Source organism: Dendrobates tinctorius, unplaced genomic scaffold (assembly GCF_039654945.1).
Source record: "Dendrobates tinctorius isolate UK_male_01 unplaced genomic scaffold, ASM3965494v1 ptg000021l, whole genome shotgun sequence".
NCBI lineage: Eukaryota > Metazoa > Chordata > Amphibia > Anura > Dendrobatidae > Dendrobates > Dendrobates tinctorius.
The window spans coordinates 14,947,759-14,975,297 of record NW_027361689.1 but is presented as its reverse complement, the minus strand read 5'-3'; the positions used below and the strand labels follow the sequence as shown (position 1 = coordinate 14,975,297).

General features: G+C 45.7%; 1 protein-coding gene across 1 annotated transcript in view; it reads right to left on the bottom strand.

Annotated features, from left to right (window-relative positions):
* The window catches only part of TAF1B (TATA-box binding protein associated factor, RNA polymerase I subunit B), a 169,225-nt gene that overhangs the window by 110,267 nt on the left and 31,419 nt on the right, over positions 1-27,539 (bottom strand). Inside the window, exons 2-5 of the mRNA XM_073568208.1 lie at positions 23,592-23,690; positions 22,315-22,402; positions 13,293-13,390; positions 5,153-5,248 (exon numbers count right to left, since the gene is read on the bottom strand). Coding sequence (XP_073424309.1) covers positions 5,153-5,248; positions 13,293-13,390; positions 22,315-22,402; positions 23,592-23,690 — 381 coding nt within the window. The remainder of the gene's footprint in view (positions 1-5,152; positions 5,249-13,292; positions 13,391-22,314; positions 22,403-23,591; positions 23,691-27,539) is intronic.

Here is a 27,539-nt window from a genome sequence, read left to right as displayed (position 1 = left end):
AGAACATAGAAAGAACGAACAGAGAAAGAAAGAAAATAAACAACAAAGAGAAAGAAAGGAAGAACAGAGAGAGAAAGAGAAAGAAAAGAACAGAGAGAAAGAGAAAGAAAGAGGGGAAAGAAAGAAAGAACAGAGAGAAAGAAAAAAGAAAGAAAAAGAACAAAGAGAAAGAAAGAGTGGACAGAAAAAAAGAACAGAGAGAAAGAAAGAAAGAAAGAAAGAAAGAAAGAAAGAAAGAAAGAAAGAAAGAGAAAGAAAGAAAGAAAGTAAGACGGGAAAAAAGAACAGAGAGGGAGAGAAAAAAAGAGGGGAAGAAAGAACGGAGAGAGAAAGAACACAGAGAAAAAGCGTCAACAGAAAAAAAGAACAGGGAGAGAGAGAAAGAAGGAGGGGAAAGAAAGAAAGAACAGAGAGGTAGAGAGAAAAAGAAAGAGGGGAAAGAACAGATGGAAAGAAAGATCAGAGAGAGAGAAAGAAAAAGAGGAAAGAGAGAACAGAGAGAGAGAGAGAAAGAACAGAGACAGAAAGAAAGAAAGAGAAAGAAAGAAAGAGAACAGAGAGAGAGAAAAAAAGATTAGAGAGAAAGAACAGAGAGAGAAAGAAACAGAGAAAGAAAAATTCTATAAAGATACTATAGCAGCCCAGCTCCCATTGTAGTGCCCACCTGAGCCTCCTGGTGCAGGACATATCATGATCCGCTCACATGCCCGACATCCCCGATTCCAAGGCGATCCCGCTGTCCGCTCTGTCAGAGGAGGACACGGTGATGGATCTGAAGCATTCCTGGTTCCGTCACAATCTCCTACTGAAATTACCTAATTTCTGGTCAGCTTCCAGCAAGGTGCTGACGCCGGCCCTGGCCTACGCATATCAATCAGCATAACTGCCACCTCACGACTGCACCGTGTTTTCACTATGGCAACATTTTCCCATTAAAATGCATTGGAGACAGTGCATTCCAATGACAGGAAAATGTTTTTTAAAACGCAAATTGCGCAAAAACTACAAATCTGATCGACACGAAAAATACTTAGCACACCACTCGTGGACGCTGGCTTCGAAACGACACCTCAACGGAGTCTGTGCGTGTAGCGGTTCGGGCCGCATTAATTGCGGAAATCAACTGAATAGTAATAATAATACTAGATGTGTATTTCCTGAAGGAAGTACAGATAGTGGTTTGAAATGGTGCCTGGGCTGCCCCTTTAAGAGAGACTTGGCTGCTGCCCCTGCAAGACTTTCAACTCAGTATCCGTTTTAAATGTGGGTGCCTCTCAGGGGCCACTTTGGCCTCAGGGTCTGATTTGGTGGGTGGGGCCCCTCAGGATCCGATTCAGTGGCCTGGGCTCCTCAGGATTTGAATTAGTGGCCGGGATTCCTCAGGGTCCAATTTTGTGGGTGGGGCCCCTCAGGGTCTGATTTTGTGGGTGTGGCCTCTCAGGGTCCGATTTTGTGGGTGTGGACCCTCAGGGTCCGATTTTGTGGGCGAGTCCCCTCAGGGTCCGATTTTATGGGTGGGGCCCCTCAGGGTCCGATTTTGTGGGTGGGGCCCCTCATGGTCTGATTTTGTGGGTGGGGCCCCTCAGGGTACGATTTTGTGGCCGGGGCCCCTCAGGGTACGATTTTATGGCCGGGGCCCCTCAGGGTACGATTTTATGGCCCGGGCCCCTCAGGGTCTGATTTTGTGGGTGGGGACCCTCAGGGCCTGATTTTGTGGCCAGGACCCCTCAGGGTCCGATTTTGTGGCCGGGGCCCCTCAGGCTCCGATTTTGTGGCCGGGGCCCCTCATGGTCCGATTTTGTGGCGATTTTCTTGGTTGGACCCCTCAGGGTCCGATTTTGAGGGTGGGGCCCCTCAGGGTCCGATTTTGTGGGTGGGGCCCCTCAGGGTCCGATTTTGAGGGCGGGGCCCCTCAGGGTCCGATTTTGAGGGCGGGGACCCTCAGGGTCCGATTTGGTGGGCGGGGACCCTCAGGGTCCAATTTTGTGGGTGGGGCCCCTCTGGGTTCGATTTTGTGGCCGGGGTCTCTCAGGGTCCGATATTGTGGCCGGGGCCCCTCAGGGTCTGATTTTGTGGTTGGGGGCCCTCAGGGTCCGATTTTGTGGCGGGGCCCCTCAGGGTCTGATTTTGTGGTTGGGGGCCCTCAGGGTCCGATTTTGTGGCCGGCGCCCCTCAGGGTCTGATTTCGTGGCTGGGGCCCCTCAGGGTCCGATTTTGTGGTTGGGGCCCCTCAGTGTCCGATTTTGTGGCCGGGGCCCCTCAGGGTCCGATTTTGTGGTTGGGGTCGCTCAGGGTCTGATTTTGTGACTGGGGCCCCTCAGGGTCTGATTTTGTGGTTGGGACCCCTCAGGGTCTGATTTTGTGGCCGGCACCCCGCAGGGTCCGATTTTGTGGCCGGGGCCCCTCAGGGTCCGATTTTGTGGCCGGGGCCTCTCAAGGTCCGATTTTGTGGCCGGGGCCCCTCAGGGTCCGATTTTGTGGCCGGGGTCTCTCAGGGTCCGATTTTGTGGTTGGGGCCCCTCAGGGTCCGATTTTGTGGTTGGGGGCCCTCACGGTCCGATTTTGAGTCCGGGGCCCCTCAGGGTCTGATTTCGTGGTTGGGACCCCTCAGGATCCGATTTTGTGGCCGGGGCCCCTCAGGTTCCAATTTTGTGGCCGGGGCCCCTCAGGTTCCAATTTTGTGGCCGGGGCCCCTCAGGGTCCGATTTTGAGGGTGGGGCCCCTCAGGATTTGATTTTGTGGTTGGGACCCCTCAGGGTCCGATTTTGTGGGTGGGGCCCCTCAGTGTCCGATTTTGTGGCCGGGTCTACTCAGGGTCCGATTTTGAGGGTGGGGCCCCTTAGGGTCCTATTTTGTAGTTGGGGGCCCTCAGGGTCTGATTTTGTGGGTGGGGCCCTTTAGAGTCCGATTTGGTTGGCGGAGCCCCTCAGGGTCTGATTTGGTGGGCGGGGCCTCTCAGGGTCCGATTTTTGAGGGAGGGGCAGCTCAGGGTCCGATTTTGAGGGCGGGGCCCCTGAGGGTCCGATTTTGTGGCCGGGGCCCCTCAGGGTCCGATTTTGTGGCCGGGGTCTCTCAGGGTCCGATTTTGTGGTTGGGGCCCCTCAGGGTCCGATTTTGTGGTTGGGGGCCCTCACGGTCCGATTTTGAGTCCGGGGCCCCTCAGGGTCTGATTTCGTGGTTGGGACCCCTCAGGGTCCGATTTTGTGGCCGGGGCCCCTCAGGTTCCAATTTTGTGGCCGGGGCCCCTCAGGGTCCGATTTTGTTGGTTGGGCTCCTCAGGATCCGATTTTGAGGGTGGGGCCCCTCAGGATTTGATTTTGTGGTTGGGACCCCTCAGGGTCCGATTTTGTGGGTGGGGCCCCTCAGTGTCCGATTTTGTGGCCGGGTCTACTCGGTCCGATTTTGAGGGTGGGGCCCCTTAGGGTCCTATTTTGTAGTTGGGGGCCCTCAGGGTCTGATTTTGTGGGTGGGGCCCTTTAGAGTCCGATTTGGTTGGCGGAGCCCCTCAGGGTCTGATTTGGTGGGCGGGGCCTCTCAGGGTCCGATTTTTGAGGGAGGGGCAGCTCAGGGTCCGATTTTGAGGGCGGGGCCCCTGAGGGTCCGATTTTGTGGCCGGGGCCCCTCAGGGTCCGATTTTGGGGTTGGGGCCCCTCAGGGTCCGATTTTGTGGTTGGGGGCGCTCAGGGTCCAATTTTTTGGGTGGGGCCCCTCTGGGTTCGATTTTGTGGCCGGGGTCTCTCAGGGTCCGATTTTGTGGCCGGGGCCCCTCAGGGTCAGATTTTGTGGGTGGGGCCCCTCAGGGTCAGATTTTGTGGGTGGGGCCTTCACGGTCCGATTTTGTGGGTGGGGCTCCTCAGGGTCCAATTTGGTGGGCGGGGCCACTCTGGGTCTGATTTGGTGGGCGGGGCCACTCTGGGTCCGATTTCGTGGGCGGGGCCACTCTGGGTCCGATTTGGATGCCAGGGTTGCTCAGCCTCCTTTTTGTAGGCCAGGGTCTATCAGCCTCCGATTTGGAGCCTTGGGTCACTCAGCTTTCGATTTGGCACGCCGGCCCTTTAAGACTCATTTTGGTGCGCTGGCTCTTTAAGAATCACTTTGGCGCGTCGGCCCTTTAAGAGCCAGGGTGGCTCACTGGGCTTCTAAATCCACTTTGGCGCACACATTCTCTCTCAGGGGCATGCGTCATGTGATGAAGCTAGATTTGCATTTGTACCTGGGTTTAGCTTTAAGAGCTGATATTATGTGGCAAAAGCTCTGTTCTGGAGATGTCATGTGACGTTCGTAGGCGTTGGCATAGTAACTGGGTCTGCCTGCGCATATCAATGAGCTCAACTGCCATTTCAATCGCCTCAGGGCATGTTTTAAGCTTCCCATTGAAAAGCATTGACACAGTGCATTCCAATGACGGGGAAAAAAATTTTCAAACGCAAATTGCGCAAAAACTACAAATCCGATCGACACGAAAAATACTTAGCACACCTCTCATGGACGCTGGCTTCGAAACGACACCTCAACGGAGTCTGTGCGTGTAGCGGTTCGGGCCGCATTAATTGCGGAAATCAACTTAATAATAATAAGAAGAAGAAGAAGAAGAACCACTATAATAAGTTAGCAGCGTTCGGATTACAATATAGTGGTTTTTTCAAACCACTATAATGAACGGGTTCTCGGGAGCATGCATAGTTAGAGCCTGCACAGTAGATCCCTGACCGGCCAGACTCACAGAGGATGAAAGTGCAGGTAATGGTGGTTGTCCGGAAGAGCTTCAAATACCGTACTTTGAAATACATTGACAAATATACCACTTATACTCTGATTGGCATCCATAGTCCTTCCCACACGGTAGTGCAGAATTAACCCATTTGTTTCTCCGTTACCCAAACTTTTCCACTGGCCCATTTTCCTTTTTGTCATTTTTAAAATGTAAAAATATATATTTACTCATTTTGCCTATAATAAAAAAGGCAATGTGACATCTTTACCTTTAGGCCTTTTTAGAGATCATTTCATCTTCAACTTGCTTAACTGTATATACAATTACACATACATACACAAGCATATATATTACACATATGTGTATGTACACCTATTAGATTAAATATATTATATATAATTTTTACACACAGTGCAGCTAAACATCAGCTCTACATACCGGCCGCATGTGCATCATCCAATAAGAGGGCCTTTTGCAGTATGCTTGTCCTGTCACATGAAGGTATCGTCTCCACAGATTGCACATAACATTATCCTGTTGCATACAGGAAAAAAAAAAAAAAAAAAAATCACTTAAGGGCCCTTTGTCCTAAACATGTTAAAAGGTAAACTCAGCAGGATTTCACCCTCTAAACTATTTAAATGTGCATGTAGCTCTTTCAAAGACAAGTCAAGCAATGCCTTTACATGGCCAGTCCATTCCTCAGTTACTGAGAAACCAGTGTTTGAGTTAATATGCAAATGAGGCTGAAGAACTATGGTAGATCGGAAGCCTCGGTCACTCCAGCTCTATTCCCCCTCAGCGCTGCCTCGTCTTGCTTGATTGATGGTTCCTTTGCCTGAAATCACACACAGTATTGATGCTGTCAGTCAAGCACAACGTGGCGGGAAATAGAGCTGGAGTGACAGAGTCTTCATATATAGGATGAAGAGCTATTGGCTTTCAAATGCAAATTCCTCAGTGGACTCACCATGTAACATCATTGCTGGACTTGTCTTTGAGCTACAAGCACATTTACATGGTTGTGGAGGGATAGTGAAATCCTACTGACAGATTCCATTTACAGACACACATACTCGTGGGACACCTTTTGCATTTCATTTACAGTGTAGTATTTTTTTTTTTAAGTATGCACATTTTGTTCAGATCATAAATAATGTAATAATTTCAATAAGAACATCAGGTAAACCTAAACATTCACATGCAATGTACTGGAAGTTTACCCATTACCCAGTCTGGGGGCTGCCCTTTTTATTTAGGAAAAGAGTGGGCTGCCTCCAAGGGATGATTTTATTAAATAACACCTTTAAAAACTACTGACGTGTGTCCTTTAAGGGGTTGTCCAGGCTGGAGTTAAAGTTTGTCTTTATTGAGTGTAACAATAACATTTATATCAAGAGAAGTTAATGCTAAAAATTATCGTAATAAGGAACAAGTGGGCATTGATACAACCATAAAGCCATGGAGGGCGTCATAATGAATGTAAATAGGCGTGCAAAAATACATTAATTACAAAAGTGCATAGTGCGGTATACAGCAGCATAATATATTATTTTGCACAGCCAATTCACCTGCATATATGCAAACAGTAAAACAGGCCAGAGTAAAGAGGATGGAAATCAAAAATCATCCCACTAGTTACACTGAGCAGGATACACCAGTACTAACACATCTGCAGAAACGCGCGTCGGGGCATTTGCGCTTTGGATTGGGCTCTTTTGGCATGGGTAAGGATGGACTTGGGTTATGTACTATATATTGAGCTACTGCACACTGATTGTTACTTAGCAGAATTCCTGCAGATGTGTTAGTACTGGTCTATCCTGCTCAGTGTGACTAGTGGGATGATTTTTGATTTCCATCCTCTTTACTCTGGCCTATTTCATTGTTTGCATATATGCAGGTGAATTGGATGTGCAAAATAATATATTATGCTGCTGTATACCACACTATGCACTTTAGTAATTAATGTATTTTTGCACGCCTATTTACATTCATTATGACGCCCTCCATGGCTTTATGGTTATTATTATTTATTATAGCGCCATTTATTCCATGGCGCTTTACATGTGAGGAGGGGTATACATACAGTAATACATACAAGTACAGTAATCTTAAACAATACAAGTCACGACTGGTACAGGATGAGAGAGGACCCTGCCCACGAGGGCTCACAATCTACAACGGGATGGGTGAGGATACAGTAGGCGAGGGTAGAGCTGGTCGTGCAGCGGTTTGGTGGATCGGTGGTTACTGCAAGTTGTAGGTTTGTCGGAAGAGGTTGGTCTTCAGGTTCTTTTTGAAGGTTTCCATGGTAGGCGAGAGTCTGATATGTTGTGGTAGAGAGTTCCAGAGTAGAGGGAAGAAATCTTGTATGCGATTGTGGGAAGAGGAGATAAGAGGGGAGTACAGAACGAGATCTTGTGAGGATCGGAGGTTTCATGCAGGTAAGTACCGGGAGACTAGGTCACAGATGTACGGAGGTTGTGGATGGCTTTGTATCTCATGGTTAGGGTTTTGAACTGGAGTCTTTGGGTAATGAGGAGCCAGTGCAGGGATTGACAGAGGGGAGAGGCCGGGGAATAGCGGGGGGACCGGTGGATTAGTCGGGCAGCAGAGTTAAGAATAGATAGGAGGGGTGCGAGAGTGTTAGAGGGGAGGCCACAGAGCAGGAGGTTGCAGTAGTCAAGGCGGGAGATGATGAGGGCATGGACTCGGGTTTTTGCAGATTCTTAGTTAAGGAATGTACGAATCCGTGAAATATTTTTGAGTTGAAGTCGGCAGGAAGCGGAAAGGGCTTGGATATGTGGTTTGAAGGAGAGATCAGTGTCAAGGATAACCCCGAGGCAGCGAGCTTGTGGGACTGGAGAGAGTGGGCAGCCGTTTACTTTAGTGGATAGGTTTTTGTTTTTTTTTGGGGGGGGGGTCACGTGAGATGGGCGAAAGATGATTAATGGTTGTATCAATGCCCAGTTGTTCCTTATTACTCTAATTTTTAGCATTAACTTCTCTTGATATAAATGTTATTGTTACACTCAATAAAGACAAATTTGCACTTTAAATGAAAGCTTGTCTTTTGATCATTGAAATTCTTGGAGTACATCGTTGCTAATGGGATTAAATAAACTCTCAGTTTCTTAGATGGTTTTTAGGACATGGTTTGAGAGTATCCTATAGGTGGAATATGTATATCGTAACCCAATTTTTCCCATATGTTTATATTATTTGAGTTAAAGCTTGCAGTCACTATGTGGGTGCTGTCAGGATTCTCCAATGCAGGGAGAGGGTGGGTGCGTGACTATAAGTATGCAATTTGCATACATGCACTCACGTGCCGACTAGACGTGAGCAGACCTCGCTCAATGCAAGTGGATTGAGTGAGGCTGGACACGTCAAGTCTGAAAGTGTCCGGACGTATGCAAATCACCCACCCTCATCTTGTGGTCGTTCTTCTATAATATTCCTATATATTAGATGTCTATATATTTTTTTCTTCTATTGTACAATTTCCATTCACATGTTATGGGCTTTACTTATTCTGCACAGCCTCTGGTTACATTTATGAACAGTCTTCTGCATCATTAGATCTGTTTCTTTTAAAGACAAATGTGTTTTTCTGAGGTCCTTTCCCCTATTATATCTATTTAAGTATAATTGGATTTATCGATACATAGCCCAAAGTACAATACTGGTCTTTTTCTTTAAATTTGACACACTTAAATTCATGGTGTGGTACCGAAACTAAATATTGTATTTTTTAGACTTAAAAGACGCACTATTAAGCAAGAAAAAAAAATCTTGCTAAAAAGTGTATGAATCTTTTAGCCCAGAAGCAGCTTTTGGGTTATGGAGGCGAAAGCAGACATGCTGCCCTTCCCGATCCCTGCTGAGAACAGCGCTCTCTCCTCCTACCTGACATTGATCCATCTATAATCACTACTGGAAACTTTCTCTTCTGCCCAAGACTTACATAGATGCTGAACATTTGAAGCAGTTCAAGGACCTTTCAAGTCATGGTATAAGTCACATGCCTGGAAGGAACTTCAATATGTGGTAGTGTATACAGTGTGACTAAGTGTGCCCATGTAGCTCAGCTGAGTGTATCGTAGAAATGTATGCATTGTAGAAAACCCAGGTAGGCTAGAGTTAAATCCTAGCACTGCAGTCTTGATTAGATATACTTGACTTGCTTTGACTAAGAACCAGGGTCTTTGCTCACTATAGGTGTCAGTCTGCTGAATGAAGCAGAGTTGAGTGTGCTGAAGCTGGCGAGTGACCAGCCAAAATGTGAGGAATAGTTGAGAGAAACATGTTGGGGTTTTTCTCTGAAAGGTGACTGCACAGGTCAGCTAGGAGAGCACACCAATTTGTGTGCTGGAGCTCCAGAGAACCGTGTGGAAGCTGAAGCCTGTTCAGTGTGAATTGTGCCTGGAGTTGAACACTTCTGTTTGGCGCTGGAAGCTGCTGGGGCTCGGGCTGAAGGGGAAACCGAGGCTGTTGGGATCTTCCGTGTATGAAGTTTGCTCTTGGATAAAGGACTGTAATGTGTTCGGGTGACATATATGCGCCGCTAAATTAACGGTTTATTTGCTGTGAAGCCTTTGCAACCAGAAGAGGTTGTTTTGGTTTTGAATCAATTGGAGTTTTATGAATCCAATAAAACTGAATATAATTGGATCCAACAGCTTTGCCTGTGTGAACGCTACCTAATGCTTACCTGAGAGCGTGAATCCCTACAGCATAAACAAGTCATGCGTGAGTGTAGTGTGCATGCAGCCGGCTGTGTATGTGTGCACTATGGTGCTGTAATGCATGTAATGCACACTGTAGAGAAATACTAACATTCTACCATTAGATCTATAAGCAATAGATCTTGGAATAAAAATACATTTCCACAATTTTCCTGGCCAGGAGAGGAAGCAAAGAAAAAAAAAAAAAAATAGCGCCAACAAATTCCACAGCACCAGACACAGCCATTACACAGTACACAGCAGGGACACATTTATAAGATTATCCCAGCACAGGAACATTTGTTTTCATCACATCCAATTGTGGAAATTATTATTATTCCAAGATCTATTCATCAAAATTAACTTTGTTTGAAGGAAAACCCCACTTAACCTTACATTAACACTAGTGGTATTGACAACACCACTTCTTTCCACCGTCAGAAAAGTTTTCATTAGCAGGAAACAGGTTTGTCCTATTTTCTGCTGGGGTGCTTGTGATGGCTTGTTCAGCGCAGCACTGACTTCACATTGACAACTGAGCTTTTCAGATGGGGAGAATAAGAGCCGCTCAGCTCACACTGCCGCTATATCATATATATATATATATATATATATATATATATATATATATATATATATATATATACAGTGCCTACAAGTAGTATTCAACCCCCTGCAGATTTAGCAGGTTTGATAAGATGCAAATAAGTTAGAGCCTTCAAACTTCACACAAGAGCAGGATTTATTAACAGATACATAAATCTTACAAACCAAAAAGTTATGTTGCTCAGTTAAATTTTAATAAATTTTAAACATAAAAGTGTGGGTCAATTATTATTCAACCCCTAGGTTTAATATTTTGTGGAATAACCCTTGTTTGCAATTACAGCTAATAATCGTCTTTTATAAGACCTGATCAGGCCGGCACAGGTCTCTGGAGTTATCTTGGCCCACTCCTCCATGCAGATCTTCTCCAAGTTATCTAGGTTCTTTGGGTGTCTCATGTGGACTTTAATCTTGAGCTCCTTCCACAAGTTTTCAATTGGGTTAAGGTCAGGAGACTGACTAGGCCACTCCAACACCTTGATTTTTTGCCTCTTGAACCAGGCCTTGGTTTTCTTGGCTGTGTGCTTTGGGTCGTTGTCTTGTTGGAAGATGAAATGACGACCCATCTTAAGATCCTTGATGGAGGAGCGGAGGTTCTTGGCCAAAATCTCCAGGTAGGCCGTGCTATCCATCTTCCCATGGATGCGGACCAGATCGCCAGGCCCCTTGGCTGAGAAACAGCCCCACAGCATGATGCTGCCACCACCATGCTTGACTGTAGGGATGGTATTCTTGGGGTCGCATGCAGTGCCATCCAGTCTCCAAACGTCACGTGTGTGGTTGGCACCAAAGATCTCGATCTTGGTCTCATCAGACCAGAGAACCTTGAACCAGTCTGTCTCAGAGTCCTCCAAGTGATCATGAGCAAACTGTAGACGAGCCTTGACATGACGCTTTGAAAGTAAAGGTACCTTACGGGCTTGTCTGGAACGGAGACCATTGCGGTGGAGTACGTTACTTATGGTATTGACTGAAACCAATGTCCCCACTGCCATGAGATCTTCCCGGAGCTCCTTCCTTGTTGTCCTTGGGTTAGCCTTGACTCTTCGGACAAGCCTGGCCTCGGCACGGGAGGAAACTTTCAAAGGCGGTCCAGGCTGTGGAAGGCTAACAGTAGTTCCATAAGCCTTCCACTTCCGGATGATGCTCCCAACAGTGGAGACAGGTAGGCCCAACTCCTTGGAAAGGGTTTTGTACCCCTTGCCAGCCTTGTGACCCTCCAGGATCTTGTCTCTGATGGCCTTGGAATGCTCCTTTGTCTTTCCCATGTTGACCATGTATGAGTGCTGTTTACAAGTTTGGGGAGGGTCTTAAATAGTCAGAAAAGGCTGGAAAAAGAGATAATTAATCCAAACATGTGAAGCTCATTGTTCTTTGTGCCTGAAATACTTCTTAATACTTTAGGGGAACCAAACAGAATTCTGGTGGTTTGAGGGGTTGAATAATAAATGACCCTCTGAATAAACTTTTCACAATTTAAAAAAAAAATTAAACAAAGAAATAACATTCTTTTTTGCTGCAGTGCATTCACACTTCCAGGCTGATCTACAGTCCAAATGTCACAATGCCAAGTTAATTCCGAATGTGTAAACCTGCTAAATCTGCAGGGGGTTGAATACTACTTGTAGGCACTGTATATATATATATACATACACACTCACTGGCCACTTTATTAGGTACACCTGTCCAACTGTGTGTTAAGACTTAATTTCTAATCAGCCAATCACATGGCGGCAACTCAGTGCATTTAGGCATGTAGACATGGTCAAGACAATCTCCTGCAGTTCAAACCGAGCATCAGTATGGGGAAGAAAGGTGATTTGAGTGCCTTTGAACGTGGCATGATTGTTGGTGCCAGAAGGGCTGGTCTGAGAATTTCAGAAACTGCTGATCTACTGGGATTTTCACGCACAACCATCTCTAGGGTTTACAGAGAATGGTCCGAAAAAGAAAAAAAATCCAGTGAGCGGCAGTTCTGTGGGCGGAAATGCCATGTTGATGCCAGAGGTCAGAGGAGAATGGGCAGACTGGTTCAAGCTGATAGAAAGGCAACAGTGACTCAAATTGCCACCCGTTACAACCAAGGTAGGCAGAAGAGCATCTCTGAACGCACAGTGCGTCGAACTTTGAGGCAGATGGGCTACAGCAGCAGAAGACCACACTGGGTACCACTCCTCTCAGCTAAGAACAGGAAACTGAGGCTACAATTTGCACAAGCTCATCGAAATTGGACAGTAGAAGATTGGAAAAACGTTGCCTGGTCTGATGAGTCTCAATTTCTGCTGCGACATTGGGATGGTAGGGTCAGAATTTGGCGTAAACAACATGAAAGCATGGATCCATCCTGCCTTGTATCAACGGTTCAGGCTGGTGGTGGTGGTGTCATGGTGTGGGGAATTTTTTCTGGGCACTCTTTGGGCCCCTTGGTACCAATTGAGCATCGTTGCAACGCCACAGCCTACCTGAGTATTGTTGCTGACCATGTCCATCCCTTTATGACCACAATGTACCCAACATCTGATGGCTACTTTCAGCAGGATAATGCGCCATGTCATAAAGCTCGAATCATCTCAGATTGGTTTCTTGAACATGACAATGAGTTTACTGTACTCAAATGGCCTCCTCAGTCACCAGATCTCAATCCAATAGAGCATCTTTGGGATGTGGTGGAACGGGAGATTCGCATCAGGGATGTGCAGCCGACAAATCTGCGCCAACTGTGTGATGCCATCATGTCAATATGGTCCAAAATCTCTGAGGAATGCTTCCAGCACCTTGTTGAATCTCTGCCACGAAGAATTGAGGCAGTTCTGAAGGCAAAAGGGGGTCCAACCCCTTACTAGCATGGTGTACCTAATAAAGTGGCCAGTGAGTGTATATATATATATATATATATATATATATATATATATATATATATATATATATATATATATATATTTTACTATTTTGAAGGGGGACAACCCCTTTAAAGAACTTCTTCTCATATATTGAAACATATCAAATCTAAATTCATAAAACCAATTAATAGGATCAGATTAATTGATATCGCATGGTTTCTCGCATGGTGCTTAAAAAAAATTGTTTTAAATAGCAATTAGTCCCAGAAAAGGGGAAAACAGTAAAAGCCTTGTAAATTAATAACAATTAGGCATCATCCAATATAAGAGACATTTAAAGAAATAAAGAAATATTGTATCTGAAAAAAAAAGAAAAGAAAAAAAGTGTAATCTAAAACTTACCTTAATGCCAGGGCCGATTCCCAAAGCTTCGAGCGCTTCAGCTTGCTTGAGGAGAATAAACTGGAAACCTTCACAGATATACCACTCCCAGCCCCATTCTATAAGGAAGAAAGACAGCCAAGTGCAAAGAGATGAACCCATCGTCACCAGCAAGGTCTATTGATTATTACTACATCTCGTGTCGTACAGAACAGAATGAGAGCAGCGTTCCTCACAACCTACAAGCTTTACAAAGCCTTAAACATGTATTGATTGACTCAAGGGATGAATGCATAAGATGAAGGGAACTAGTCAAAAACAGATGATGATGGTTCATGGCTGTACATGGGCACAATTACCACATTTTCCTGGCTATAAGATGCCCTCTTTAGCAGATGATGTCATTCCTTTTTTAATCACACTGGAATAAAGTTCTATTTTTTAACTGGAGGAGTTTTTTTCTATTGGATCTACAAAGTGTTTGCATGTGTCTGTAAATAGAAATAAGGTCACTATAAAAGGATGTTAATCAATACGAAGCTGCTTTTGGCGAAACGTACGTCGAGGCTGCTGAGTGGCACTGAGTGGCACCTACCTTCACCTGCTAACACCATGACTTCAGGTATACCTTTTCCCCTTTTCTAAAAGGGTTTTTTTGCATTATAGCATAGGTTACCACTTATTAAATGAGAGTAGGCTAAAGGTACTGTCACACTTAGCGATGTACCAGCAATCCCGACCAGCGATATGATGCGGTCAGGATCGCTGGTACATCGCTAAGTGGTCGCTAGTGAGCTGCCACACAGGCAGATCTCACCAGCGACATGGACGGGGGTCGCTACTTACCTGTCAGACGAGGCGATCCTACGTCCTCCCGCCCGCGTCCACACGTCGCTCGTCTCTCCACAGGAAGCGCAGCAGGAAGCTGACGACGAGAAACAGTCCTGGACGTTCTCGCGCGATCAGCGATAACCAGCGGGGGAGCGGTTGGAGGTAAGTATCAGACACAGCGATATCGCTAGCAATATCGCTGCTACGTCACAAGTTATAGCGATATTGCTAGCGATATCGCTTAGTGTGACATGCCCTTAATTGTTTCACATAAAATTTTTGTGGTAACCATATTACCATTTAACCTGACTATCCTTCTGATATGCTGTATTTTTCTGGCATCATAAAAAAAAATTTTGGGATAGCATTGGTGTCTGGGGGATTTGATCTGGTGGCTTTATTATATGGAATTGTGTATTAGCAAACCAGTCATATTGCAGTGTCTTTCTATTGAACCCCAGTAGGTTCATGCTCCTATTTTGTAGTCCCAGTTGTTTCTGTTATGTTGTCTCATATTATGTATCAGCCCTCACAATTATTGTAATGATCTATTAAATATACTGCAAGTATTTTTCTAATAAATTTTGTACTATTGATTAACATCCTTTTATGGTGACCTTATTTCTATGTAGTTAATTTACTCTTTAGATTAAAGGGGGTTTTACACTAAGCGATATCGCTAGCAATATCGCTAAATCGTCACTGGTTTTGTGACGTTATAGAGATATTGCTAGCGATATCGCTATGTGTGATACTTACCTCCGACCGGCTCCCCCGCTGCTCATCGCTGATCGCGCGAGAATGTCCGGCTCCATTTCTCGTCGGGCGCTTCCTGCTGAGACTTCCTGCTGTGACGTCCAGCGACGCGTGGAGGCGGGCGGGAGGACGTCAGGATCGCTCTGTGTGAATGGTAAGTATCGTGCGCTGCGTCGCTGCTGCATCGCTGTGAGACCTTTCTGTATGAAAGCTCACTAGCGATCATTTAGCGATGCACCAGCGATCCTGACCGGGTCGGATCGCTGGTTGGATCGCTGGTGCATCGCTAAATGTAAAAGGGCCTTAAGTGTTCACATCTTGGTTACTTAACACTCCTGTAGTGTCCTTGAAGCTATAGCTCCAGATCTAGAGAATTAGCTTTGTTGGTGTATTATAGTGTGTCTGTAAATGTGCATGTAGCAGAGCTGTGTGTGTATGTATATATCCAAATGCAGCAGAGCCGTGAGTGTATGTATATATGTAGCAGAGTCGTGAGTGTATGTATATATGCAGCAGAGCCGTGAGTGTATGTATATATGCAGCAGAGCCGTGTGTGTATGTATATATGCAGCAGAGCCGTGAGAGTATATATGCAGCAGAGCCGTGAGTGTATATATGCAGCAGAGCCGTGAGTGTATGTATATATGCAGCAGAGCCGTGAGTGTATGTATATATGCAGCAGAGCCGTGAGAGTATATATGCAGCAGAGCCGTGAGAGTATGTACATATGCAGCAGAGCCGTAAGAGTATGTACATATGCAGCAGAGCCGTAAGAGTATGTACATATGCAGCAGAGCCGTGAGAGTATGTACATATGCAGCAGAGCCGTGAGAGTATGTACATATGCAGCAGAGCCGTGAGTGTATGTATATATGCAGCAGAGCCGTGAGAGTATATATGCAGCAGAGCCGTGAGAGTATGTACATATGCAGCAGAGCTGTAAGAGTATGTACATATGCAGCAGAGCCGTAAGAGTATGTACATATGCAGCAGAGCCGTGAGAGTATGTACATATGCAGCAGAGCCGTGAGAGTATGTACATATGCAGCAGAGCCGTGAGTGTATGTACATATGCAGCAGAGCCGTGAGTGTATGTATATATGCAGCAGAGCCGTGAGTGTATGTATATATGCAGCAGAGCCGTGAGTGTATGTATATATGCAGCAGAGCCGTGAGTGTAAGTATATATGCAGCAGAGCCGTGAGTGTAAGTATATATGCAGCAGAGCCGTGAGTGTATGTATATATGCAGCAGAGCCGTGAGTGTATGTATATATGCAGCAGAGCCGTGAGAGTATATATGCAGCAGAGCCGTGAGAGTATGTACATATGCAGCAGAGCCGTAAGAGTATGTACATATGCAGCAGAGCCGTAAGAGTATGTACATATGCAGCAGAGCCGTGAGAGTATGTACATATGCAGCAGAGCCGTGAGAGTATGTACATATGCAGCAGAGCCGTGAGTGTATGTATATATGCAGCAGAGCCGTGAGTGTATGTGTACATGCAGCAGAGCCGTGAGTGTATGTATACATGCAGCAGAGCCGTGAGTGTATGTATACATGCAGCAGAGCCGTGAGTGTATGTATACATGCAGCAGAGCCGTGAGTGTATGTATACATGCAGCAGAGCCGTGAGTGTATGTATACATGCAGCAGAGCCGTGAGTGTATGTATATATGCAGCAGAGCCGCGAGTGTATGTATATATGCAGCAGAGCCGCGAGTGTATGTATACATGCAGCAGAGCCGCGAGTGTATGTATATATGCAGCAGAGCTGCGAGTGTATGTATATATGCAGCAGAGCTGTGAGTGTATGTATATGTAGCAGTACTGTGTGTGTGGATATGTGCATATGTAGCAGAGCTCTGTGCGTGTGTGTGCATATGTAGCACAGCTGTGAGTTTATGTATATATGTAGCAGAGCTGTGTGTGTGGATATGTAGCAGTACTGTGTGGATATGTGCATATGTAGCAGAGCTCTGTGTGTATGTGTTTGCATATGTGTGTGTGTACGCGCGCATGTGTGTGTATATGTAGCAGAGCTGTGTATGTATAATACACACTGCAGAGAAACACTAATAATAGATCGATTAAAACCCAATTCTACCCTCGTACATTAAAATTAGTGATAATGACCCCTCAACTTTATACCACCAGAGAAGCTTTAATTATTACGAAAAATGTTTCTCTCATTTTCTGCTGTGTAAACTTGGGGAGCGTCTTATGGTAAGATGCATCTTAATCCAGAATACCCACTGAACCCCTGAACCCTCATGCAATCCTCACCCCCTGTTTTTAATAGGTATGTCTGTACTCTGTTTTTTCCCCTGACTTTAATTCCATGTAACATACTTCAAATTGACTGTATGCATATTGATATGCCCATGCTCCTCACACCTAGTCTTATCCTTCCACCTTATCCTACCTCTTACTTCAACTTTGATGCTAGTCAAATGTCCTATTAACTGCAATCTGTTAATTGCTCCCTGCTGTGAACCGTCTTCCAGCCCCCTCCTCCTCCTCCCTCTCTCCCACACCTGGCTTCATTTCATGGTCATTTGAATGGTATAAGTTGAACAGAGCAGGTCAGATATGACATCATTTGAAGTGATACATGAGAAATATATCAGAAATAGTCCAGAAATCGGTCAGACGGTAAGACTAACCACTGCTTTCTTACTTTTTTTTTTTTTTTTTACTATGCTCTTTAACCATGCTCACATTTGCCATCACAGTTTTTGCTCCACTAATCTTCACTCTCCTTCGCTATCCCCAAACCCCTGCACCCTTGAACCAAATAACTATCTCCCCCTCTCTCTTACCCCCCTACCTCGCTTTATCTGCAGACATACTCCTTAACCTCAGACCTCTCCTACTAACATACAATACAAGACGATCACTCTCCTTCAACCACCTGCTTTACCTTTCTCTGCTTCTTCTCACTGCTGGTGACATATCCCCCAATCCTGGCCCCCCCTGCCTCATACATCCCACTAATCCTCACCCCTATCTTTCTCACACTGAGAAACTACCGCAATCTCTCACACTTAAAACCTGTGCCACTGACCCTCTCCCGCACCCTCATTCTGGAGCACTTTGGAATGCTCGGTCCATCTGCAACCAGCTCCACGTGATCCATGACCTCTTTACCTCCCGCAACCTTTCCTTCCTGGCCCTCACTGAGATCTGGCTTGCACCCCCTGACACGGCCTCCCTGGCTGTACTGAGTTATGGCGGCCTCCACTTTACCCATACTCCTCGCCCTGGGAACAGCACTCCTTTCTAAAAACTGCTCCTTCAACCCTATCCAACCCCCACCCTCCCTTATCCTCCCTTCTTTCGAGGTTCACTCTGTCCATATTTACTCTCCCTCTAATCTCCAAATGGCTGTCATATACCGACCACCGGGCTCAGCCACTGCGTTCAACAACCAATTCTCAACCTGGCTCCTCCACTTTCTCTCTGACATCCCCACCATCGTCATGGGGGACTTCAACATCCCCATTGACACCCACCAGCCTCCTGTCACACACCTACTCCTTTGGACTTACTCAGTGGTCCTCCACAACCACCCACACAGATGGACATACATAAGACCTCATCTTCACCCGCCTCTGTTCCCTATCTAATCTCACAACCTCTCCCTTCCCCCTATTTGACCATCATCTACTCACCTTCTCATCCTTGTCCTTCTCACCTGCCCCCCATGTCCAGCCACTAGCACATCCTCGCAGAAACCTTGCACACCTAGACATTCACAGACTCTCTTCTACCTCTGTCCTCCATATCACAACACGGACAGTGCCACCGCTTTCTACAACGCCACCCTCACATCAGCCATAGACTCAGTCACTCCTCTCATGCATGGCAAAGTGAGACAAACCAATAGGCAACCCTGGCACGACAACCTCACCAAAAAACTTCGACAAGCATCCAGGGTCCGCGGAGCGGTGTTGGAAGAAAACACGCCTGCCAGACGACTTCAATGCTTTCAAACAAGCTACACTTGCCTTTAAATCAGCCCTCACCTCTGCTAAACAGACCTAATTCACAAACCTTGTATCTTCATTATCCCACAACCCAAAACAACTGTTCAGCATATTTAACTCTCTCCTCCGCCCACCACTGCCACCTCCAACTCCCCTCATCTCTGCTGAGGACTTTGCCACCCACTTCAAAAACAAGATCGACCAAACAAGGCAAACCTTTACAGTTCCACCACCCCAACCACTCCACATGCCAGACCTCTGCCCTTCCCTAATAACCTCCCTCTCCAACATCACTCAAGGAGAGCTTACTCATCTCCTTTCCAAATCACACCTCACCACCTGTGCACTTGACCCCATCCCTTCCCACCTGCTCCCCAACCTCACTAACATAATCATTCCAGCCCTCACCCATCTTTTCAACCTATCCTTAACTTCTGGTACTTTTCCCTTTGTCTTCAAACATACCACCATAACACCCATCCTCAAAAAATCAAACCTTGACCCAACTGCTATGCCCAGCTATCGCCCCATATCACTGCTCCCATTTGCTTTCAAATTCCTTGAACAGCATGTCCATGCTCAACTTTCCTCCCACCTCTCATCTAACTCCCTCCTTGACATCCTGCAGTCTGGCTTCCACCCCCACCACTCCACTGAAACTGCCCTGACCAAAATTACTAATGACTTACTCACAGCCAAAGCTAACAGACAGTTCTCCATCCTCCTCCTTCTCGACCTGTCCTCTGCCTTTGACACAGTTGACCACTGCCTACTGCTACAGATTCTTTCTTCCCTTGGCATCAAAGACCTCGCCCTGTCCTGGATTTCCTCATACCTTTCTGACCGCACATTCAGCGTTTCCCACTCCCACACTACCTCCTCATCCCGCCCCCCCTCTGTTGGACATTTATTGGGTCCATTTTAAGGACCGAAACGTTACACAATAAATGTCTTGTGGAAAACTAAAGCTGTGAATAAAACGAAAATTCTTTTCTCTGCAATTGGGAGTGCCAGATTTCCTATTTTTTTTATATATTGTATTGGGATTGGTACCCTTTTTCTGTGCACCCCGTCTTCACACTCGGAGTGACGTGCCTTGTATTAAGACCCTCACTGTTGGAGTCCCCCAAGGCTCTGTCCTGGGGCCCCTACTTTTTTCCATCTATACTCTAGGCCTAGGACAACTCAAAGTCCCATGGCTTCCAGTACCACCTGTATGCAGATGACACTCAGATCTACCTCTCTGGCCCAGATGTCACCTCTCTGCTGTCCAAAATCCTGGAGTGTCTATCAGCCATATCCTCCTTTTTCACCTCTCCCTTTCTAAAACTCAATGTAGACAAAACTGAACTCATTATCTTTCCTCCATCTCACGTATCTTCCCTACCCAATCTATTATGGTAAACGGCATCACACTCTCTCCCGCACCTGAAATCCGCTGCTTGGAGTAACTCTCGACTCTGCCCTGTCCTTCAAACCACACGTCCAAATTCTTGCCACCTCCTGTCACCTCCAACTCAAAAATATTTCCAGAATCCGTCCCTTCCTCAGCCCTCAATCTACTAAAACTCTTGTACATGCCCTCATCATCTCCCGCCTTGACTACTGCAACACTCTACTCTGTGACCTCCCTGCTAACTCTCTTGCACCAGACCAGTCAGCCCTCAATTCTGCTGCCCGACTAATCCACCTCTCTCTTCGCTACTCCCCTGTCTCTGCCCTCTGCAAATCCCTCCTTTGGCTTCCAATTCCCCAACGAATCCAGTTCAAACTACTAACACTGACCTACAAAGCCATCCACAACCTTTCCCCTCCCTATATCTCTGAACTAATCTCCCAATATCTTCCCTCACGTAATCTTCGATCCTCCCAAGACCTCCTTCTCTCCTCCACACTTATTTGTTCCTCACATAACTGCCTCCAAGATTTCTCCCGAATATCCCCCATCCTCTGGAACTCCATGCCTCAACACGTCCGATTATCCACCACCCTCGGATCCTTCAAACAGAACCTGAAAACCCATCTTTTCAGGAAAGCTTACAGCCTGCAATGACCATTCTGCCACCTCACCACCGCCTGAGCTGCTGCACCCCCGACCTTCTGTCTCTTCCCCACTATCCCGTAGAATGTAAGTCTGCAAGGACAGGGTCCTCTCCCAACTGCACCAGTCTGTCATTGTAAATTTGTTTACTGTTAACGATGTCTATAACTTTGTATGTAACCCCCCTTCTCATGTACAGCACCATGGAATTAATGGTGCTATATAAATAAATAATAATAGTCTGAAAAATACGGTATATAGGTTAATCCAATCTCATTCATTTCATCCAAATAAAATAATTCCACTTGGACTGTAGCAAAGTAACAAAGATCAATGCTTGGGCGATGGAGGGCAAGAAGAGCCTTATATAGCCAAATGCAAAAAGAGAAACCACAGACACCAAGATAAAAATCTGCATACAGCCCACTACCATGTGCCCCGCTATTAGATCATTATCCCACGTAGCTTAAACGCTGCATTTTTTTAATGCAAAAAAAATAAATAAAAGCTGATTTGAGTTCATGAAATCTCATGCACACTATATACAAGGTCAGTTCTGCCACGAGGCGGTCTGTGGTGTCTCTCATGGGCAAGTAAGTCCCCCACCAAGATTACCACCGAAGAACCGGATGGACTGTGAAGCGGTGCCCACTCTACAGGCTGCAGATGCCAGCTGTGTTACACAGCCGACACCTGTCTCTAACAGCAGCGTCCGGAGCTGGACTCCAATTACTGCTGTTAATGTAGCGATCACCAGCGCATGTTCTTTGCTTGCTGAGGAGCAGCTGAACTTCCTGAAGTTATGTCTCCATATTTAATATAAGTGCAGACCCAAGGAACTGGATATTTAAATACTTTATATAACACAAGATTGGCCCCATCAGAGATTCACAGTATCGCGCCCACTGTGCCAGTAATGGCCACTAGGTGGCACTCAAGAAGTTGTAAGAGTTGAAAATAAGCCAAGCCTTGGAATTTCGGGTTCTGGTACCCGACCTAAAGGTTAGTCAAAAGTTCTGTTCAGGTACCAGAACTGTACCTGAGCTTGAAACAGAACCCCACTGTAAACAATGAGGGCCAGAACTTTGGATCTGGAAAAAAAATTCTCTTTCTGCAACAGATTTCCGGGAGAAGTCAATGTTCGGCGTTTAGCGTCAGACACTAAGTCTCCGGTACGAACCCAGAACTTAAATGCTGCTTTACACTTTACATAGTATAGGGCTGTGTAGAAAGCCATACAGAGAATGTGTCACGTCACACGTCAGCACCTCAAATGGTAAGACCGCTGGAAATTGCATTTGTGGGTATTTCCGAATGGTCGATCACTTGTGAGGTGAAAGCAAACACATGTTATCACTGCCCCTTTAAATTACTTGTAAGCGAGTACAAGCAGTAGGTCAATTACACCCTGGGTTTCTGCACGTACCTTTTTTTGGTTTCCTTAATCCCCTGGAAAGAGATTGGATTCTTGCATTGCTAACGAAAACTTCGGTTTCTGAAAGTTCCTGTGTTTTCTGAGAAATACATAAATAAAAAGTTAAACTGAAATCAGAAGTATAGTACTAAGCCCAAGTGCTATTAGCAGACTGCGCACCCTACTTATGTGGCGATATGTTGTGAGATCTCTTGATCTGACTTTTGAGGCAAGGCTCCCTCTGGTGGATACTGCTGGTAGTGGTGCTGGTCAACATGATATTAACCCAACAGCTGCAGAAGATAATTGGAGGAGTGGTGGTAGTGACTGGGACTACATAAGCGAGCTGACTTCTCTCAGTGACTGCCGGTGATACTCCTTTCTTTGCTTACTGAGGATGTCTGTCTGCTGCCTGATCCTGCATTTTTTCAGCTAAACCCTTTGCATCTGTTTTTGCCTTGCTGTCAGGGGTCAGCTTGCTCCCCCTGGGGCTGCTGGCTCCTGCCCTGTATTTTTATATCTTGTGTTTGTTTGCTCTGTCCCCTGCTGTATTAGCCTGTTGCTAGCCGCCAGTTCACACCTGAGTGCCGATATAGTGGGGGCGAGGTTGTGCAAACCTTAGTATTTTGTACATCAGTCGTGTTGGAATTATTAGGGTTTTTGCGTGATTGCAGACAGTGCCTTTTCTGTCCTGTCCTATCTAGTCAGTGTGGGCCCCATCATTTGCTCAGTCTATTTTCTGTATGTGTTTGTGCTTCATCTTGTCTCACCGGCAATATATGTTTGGGGGCTATCTATTCCTTTGGGGATCTGCTCCGGGGCAGTTTAGATTTCACCTTTCTGTCTTTAGAATTAGTTAGTCCTCCGGCTGTGACGAGGTGTCTAGGGACGCTCCATGGCTACTGCTAGTTGTGTTGTTAAGATCAGGGGTCTGCAATCTGCTGAGACCAACCTCTCTGGTGTTCTGGTGGCATAGCCTATTGCGCTCTCCTCCACGGTGACCCATTCATAACAGCGATATGTCCCAAACTCATCTTATAGGGACCCAAAGAGTGTCATTTTGCCCTTCACTGGACATGGATTAGTTAATATTTATGCATTAAAAAATAGTATAAGAGTATTTGACTATGCTCAATCTGCACCTGCGCTGCCTCCTGTGGCCATTTTCCTGAAGCCCACTGAAGAGATATGTACAAGAGAGGGGACCTCCGCGCACAGACATCTTCTGGGAGGATGGGGCCTGCAGCCACTGCTGACCTCCTGAAACTAGACGAGCTGGATGTACGTACCTCTATGATAGTGTGGCAGCTTCTGCAGTAGTATCTGCCTTCATCACTGATCGCCCAGTTGATTTCTGAACACTGAGGACACGGCACCTTGTAAGATCTCTGAAAATAAATAAAAACTTAAATCTTTTGGAGTAACACTGCAAGACTAGTACAGGAATGAGGTGCTCCGGGGATGGATACGTGGCCTTCTTGCTTGCTGGCCTCATATATACAGCAGCATGGAGACACGAGAGACGCTGACTGATGGCTGAGATGAGATGGTTAGTTTTCAACCAATGTCTGCCCTCACTATGGGCTTCTGAGAAAACTATATGTATGGACGGCTCCAATATAGTCACTGCACAGACCCACCATGACAAACGCCGATCTTTGACTCCAATCGTAAAAAGATACTTTTTTTTGTGGTGACCACTCTATAGGAAATGAGCAGTCATACTGGACGCAACCTTTAGGCTATGGTCACACGTTGTGTTTTTTATGCAAACTTTCAGCTGCGTTCCAGCAAAGTCTATGAAATTTTAGAAACCTCATGCACACAAGTTGTTTTTTAGTTCCTGACTGTTTTGTCAAAGAACTGCGTCTTTGCAAAGTGCAGTATCCAAGGGGTAATGTTTCCCCTTGCGGAGAGAGACATGCCAAGCCTGACGTGCCGAGGTAAGGAGACTTTTAAGCTGCAATGCTCCACTGGGATATATGCAAATTGTTTGGGCTTTTATCCTAAATCATGGGACAAGGATCGTTAGAGAGTCGATATTGACTTTTAGGATTGCCAATTCCTATAGTTGGCACTAGCATTCTAGTCCTCTTCCTCTCTGAAGAGACAATTTGAAAAATGCCGCATGTCCCTTCTTTAGGCATTTTTGCAGCATTTTGCACCCATTGAAAGTAATGGGTAGTGCAAAAAAAGCCGCAAAAACGCAACGTGTGAACACAGCCTTAGGGGTGATACCCAACAGCGAGAATAAAATTGGTCCGATGTTGTTCCTGAAAAGTGGCAAGATGTCATGCAAGTGCAATGCGATTTTCCTCACCTAGCATCCTTCTGACACCCAAATTACATGTAAATGTGATCCAATATTAACATGAGCTTTTTCATACAGTAATTTTCTGTCATTTAAAGATAGTTTTCAAACTAAATATTCTTCAATACATAGATATAAAGAAAGATGATAGAAATGTGTGAGAGACATACGGTATATAGTTAGTACTGTACATTTAATAAATCAATTAATTACAGAAAAAAAAAAAGGAGTGGGATCACCAAAATTTTGTTAACCAGCTGAGGGAAAACGGACAGTTGGGGGGTGATGTTTATAGCAATGGAAAGGGGTAATACACATGGCGCTTCCCAGGCTATTAATATCAGCTCACAACTGTATACTTTCTTTACTGGTTATTTAAATGGGGGACCCTCCCAATGAAAACTAGGTAGTGTCCTCCTATAATTAATAACCAGCAAAGGCTAGGCAGACAGATATTAACAGGTTATGTCATATGGTAAATAAAAACACCCACAATAAAGTCATTTAGTTGAAATAAAGACACTGACACCTTAATTTGAAATAAAATAAAAAAATCAAAGTTATTCTCACCTTTACATCTAATCCACTGAAGCCCATGTAACCTGTAAAAAAAAAAAAAAAAAGACAACCATATTCCTCACCTGTCCGATGAAATGGTAATCCTGTTGTTCCATGACGAGTGTAGCTCTGCTACATCTAGATGCCATGTTGAATGTTGGCATGATGCAAGCATTCAGCCTGGCAGCCAGGAGAGAATGTGGGTTGTGCATGATAGTGGCACTGTGAGACACTGATGCTGCACTTAGCTGATAAACTCCGCTCATCTTATTCACATCACAGCGAGACACTGATGCTGCGCTATGACGCACAACTCTGTCTCTGCTGGGTGGCATCTAGATGTAGCAGAGCTACACTCGCTGGACAAGTGAGCAATATGGTTACTATTTTTTCTTTCACAGGTGACATGGGCTTCAAAGCATTATCATCTTGTTGGACAGGTGAGGATTATGGTGGTTTGTGGTTTTTTTGGGGGGTTTTTTACAGGGGACATGGACTTCAGTGGAATAGTCAAAAGTGAGGATAATTTTTTTTATTTTTATTTCAAATAAAGTGACACCACTCTAAAAACTGCATCCCTCAAAGGTGCTCAAAACCACATTTAATAAGTTTATTAACCCTTCTGGTACTACACAGGAATTAATGGAATGAAAAAATGAACATTTAACTTATTTTCACAAAAAATTTACTTTGGGCCCCAAATTTTTTCATTTTCACAAGGGTAAGAAAAGAAAATGGAGACCAAAATTTGTTGTGTAGTTGCTCCGGAGCATGCCGATGCCCAATATGTGGATAAAAACTACTGTATGGACCCACATCAGGGCTCAGAAGGGAAGTAGCGCCTTTTGACTTTTTGAATAAGAAATTTGCTGGAATCATTAGCGGTACCGTTTCGCGTTTGGAGAGCTCCTGATGTGCCGAAACAGTTAAAATTCCCCCACAGGTGACCCCATTTTGGAAACTAAACCCCTCAAGGAATTTATCTAGAGATGTAGTGAGTAGAGTTGAGACAATTTTTCAAAATTCGGTTCCGATTATGATCCGCAACGAATATTGTTTTTGCAATATTTGCCGAACGTCATTGGAGTCAATGGGAGTAGAAAAGGAGATTTTTGTGTACTCACCGTAAAATCTCTCTTAGCCTTTAATTGGGGGACACAGAACCGTGGGTGTTATGCTGCTGTCCACTAGGAGGCGACACTATGCATAATCTGAAAAAGATTAACTTTGCCTCCTCCTCTGCAGTATACACCCCTGGACGGCGTCAGCCTTCTCCAGTTTTGTGCAAAAGCATTAGGAGGAATATACCAGAAACATAACCATGCCTGTAAGAAGGCTACTATAAACGAGCTCAAACAATATGAGAACCCAGCTCAAACAATATGAGAACCCAACCGTAACAAAGGCCCGCAAGGGCAACAGGGTGTGAGCTGTGTCCCCCAATTAAAGGCTAAGAGAGATTTTACGGTGAGTACACAAAAATCTCCTTTACTCTGTCGCCTTATTGGGGGACACAGAACCGTGGGACGTCCCAAAGCATTCCCTGGGTGGGAAGCAGTGGACGAATATTGTACTGACAGTTCCCTAAATTTGGGGTACTGCCGCCTGCAGGACCCGTCTACCCAGGCTCGCATACGCTAAGGACTGGGTATGCACTCTGTAGTGTTTTGTAAATGTGTGCAGGCTAGTCCAAGTGGCTGCCTTACACACTTGATGTGCCGAGGCTTGATGCTGAATGGCCCAAGAGGCCCCTACCGTCCGTGTAGAGTGAGCCGTGATACCGGCTGGAAGAGGAGAATTGTTAAGGCGGTAAGCTTCTTGAATGGTGGACTTGATCCACCTAGCAAGGGTGGCTTTGGAAGCCGGTAGGCCCTTGCGAACGCCTTCTGGAAGAAGGAAAAGTGAATCAGACTTCCGGAAGGGAGCAGTCCTAGACACGTAAATACGCAATGCCCTGACAAGGTCAAGCGTATGCAGAGCCTTCTCCACTCTATGAACGGGAACCGGGCAAAGAGATGGTAGTGAGATTTTCTCATTGAGGTGGAAGGTGGACACAACCTTCGGAAGGAAGGATGGCACTGTACGGAGAACCACCTTGTCCTGATGAAAAACCAGGAAGGGTTGCCTGCAGGAAAGAGCTGAAAGTTCGGACACCCTGCGTAGCGAGGTGATTGCCACCAGGAAAAACCACTTTCTGTGATAGAAATCGGAGTGAGACCTCCTTTAGGGGTTCAAAAGGAGGTGTCTGTAGTGCTGTCAAGACCAGGTTGAGGTCCCACGTCTCCGACGGATGTTTGTAGGGGGGGGAACCAATCGAGAAACCCCTTGGAGAAAAGTCTTCACTTGCGGCTTGTTAGCAATATGCCTC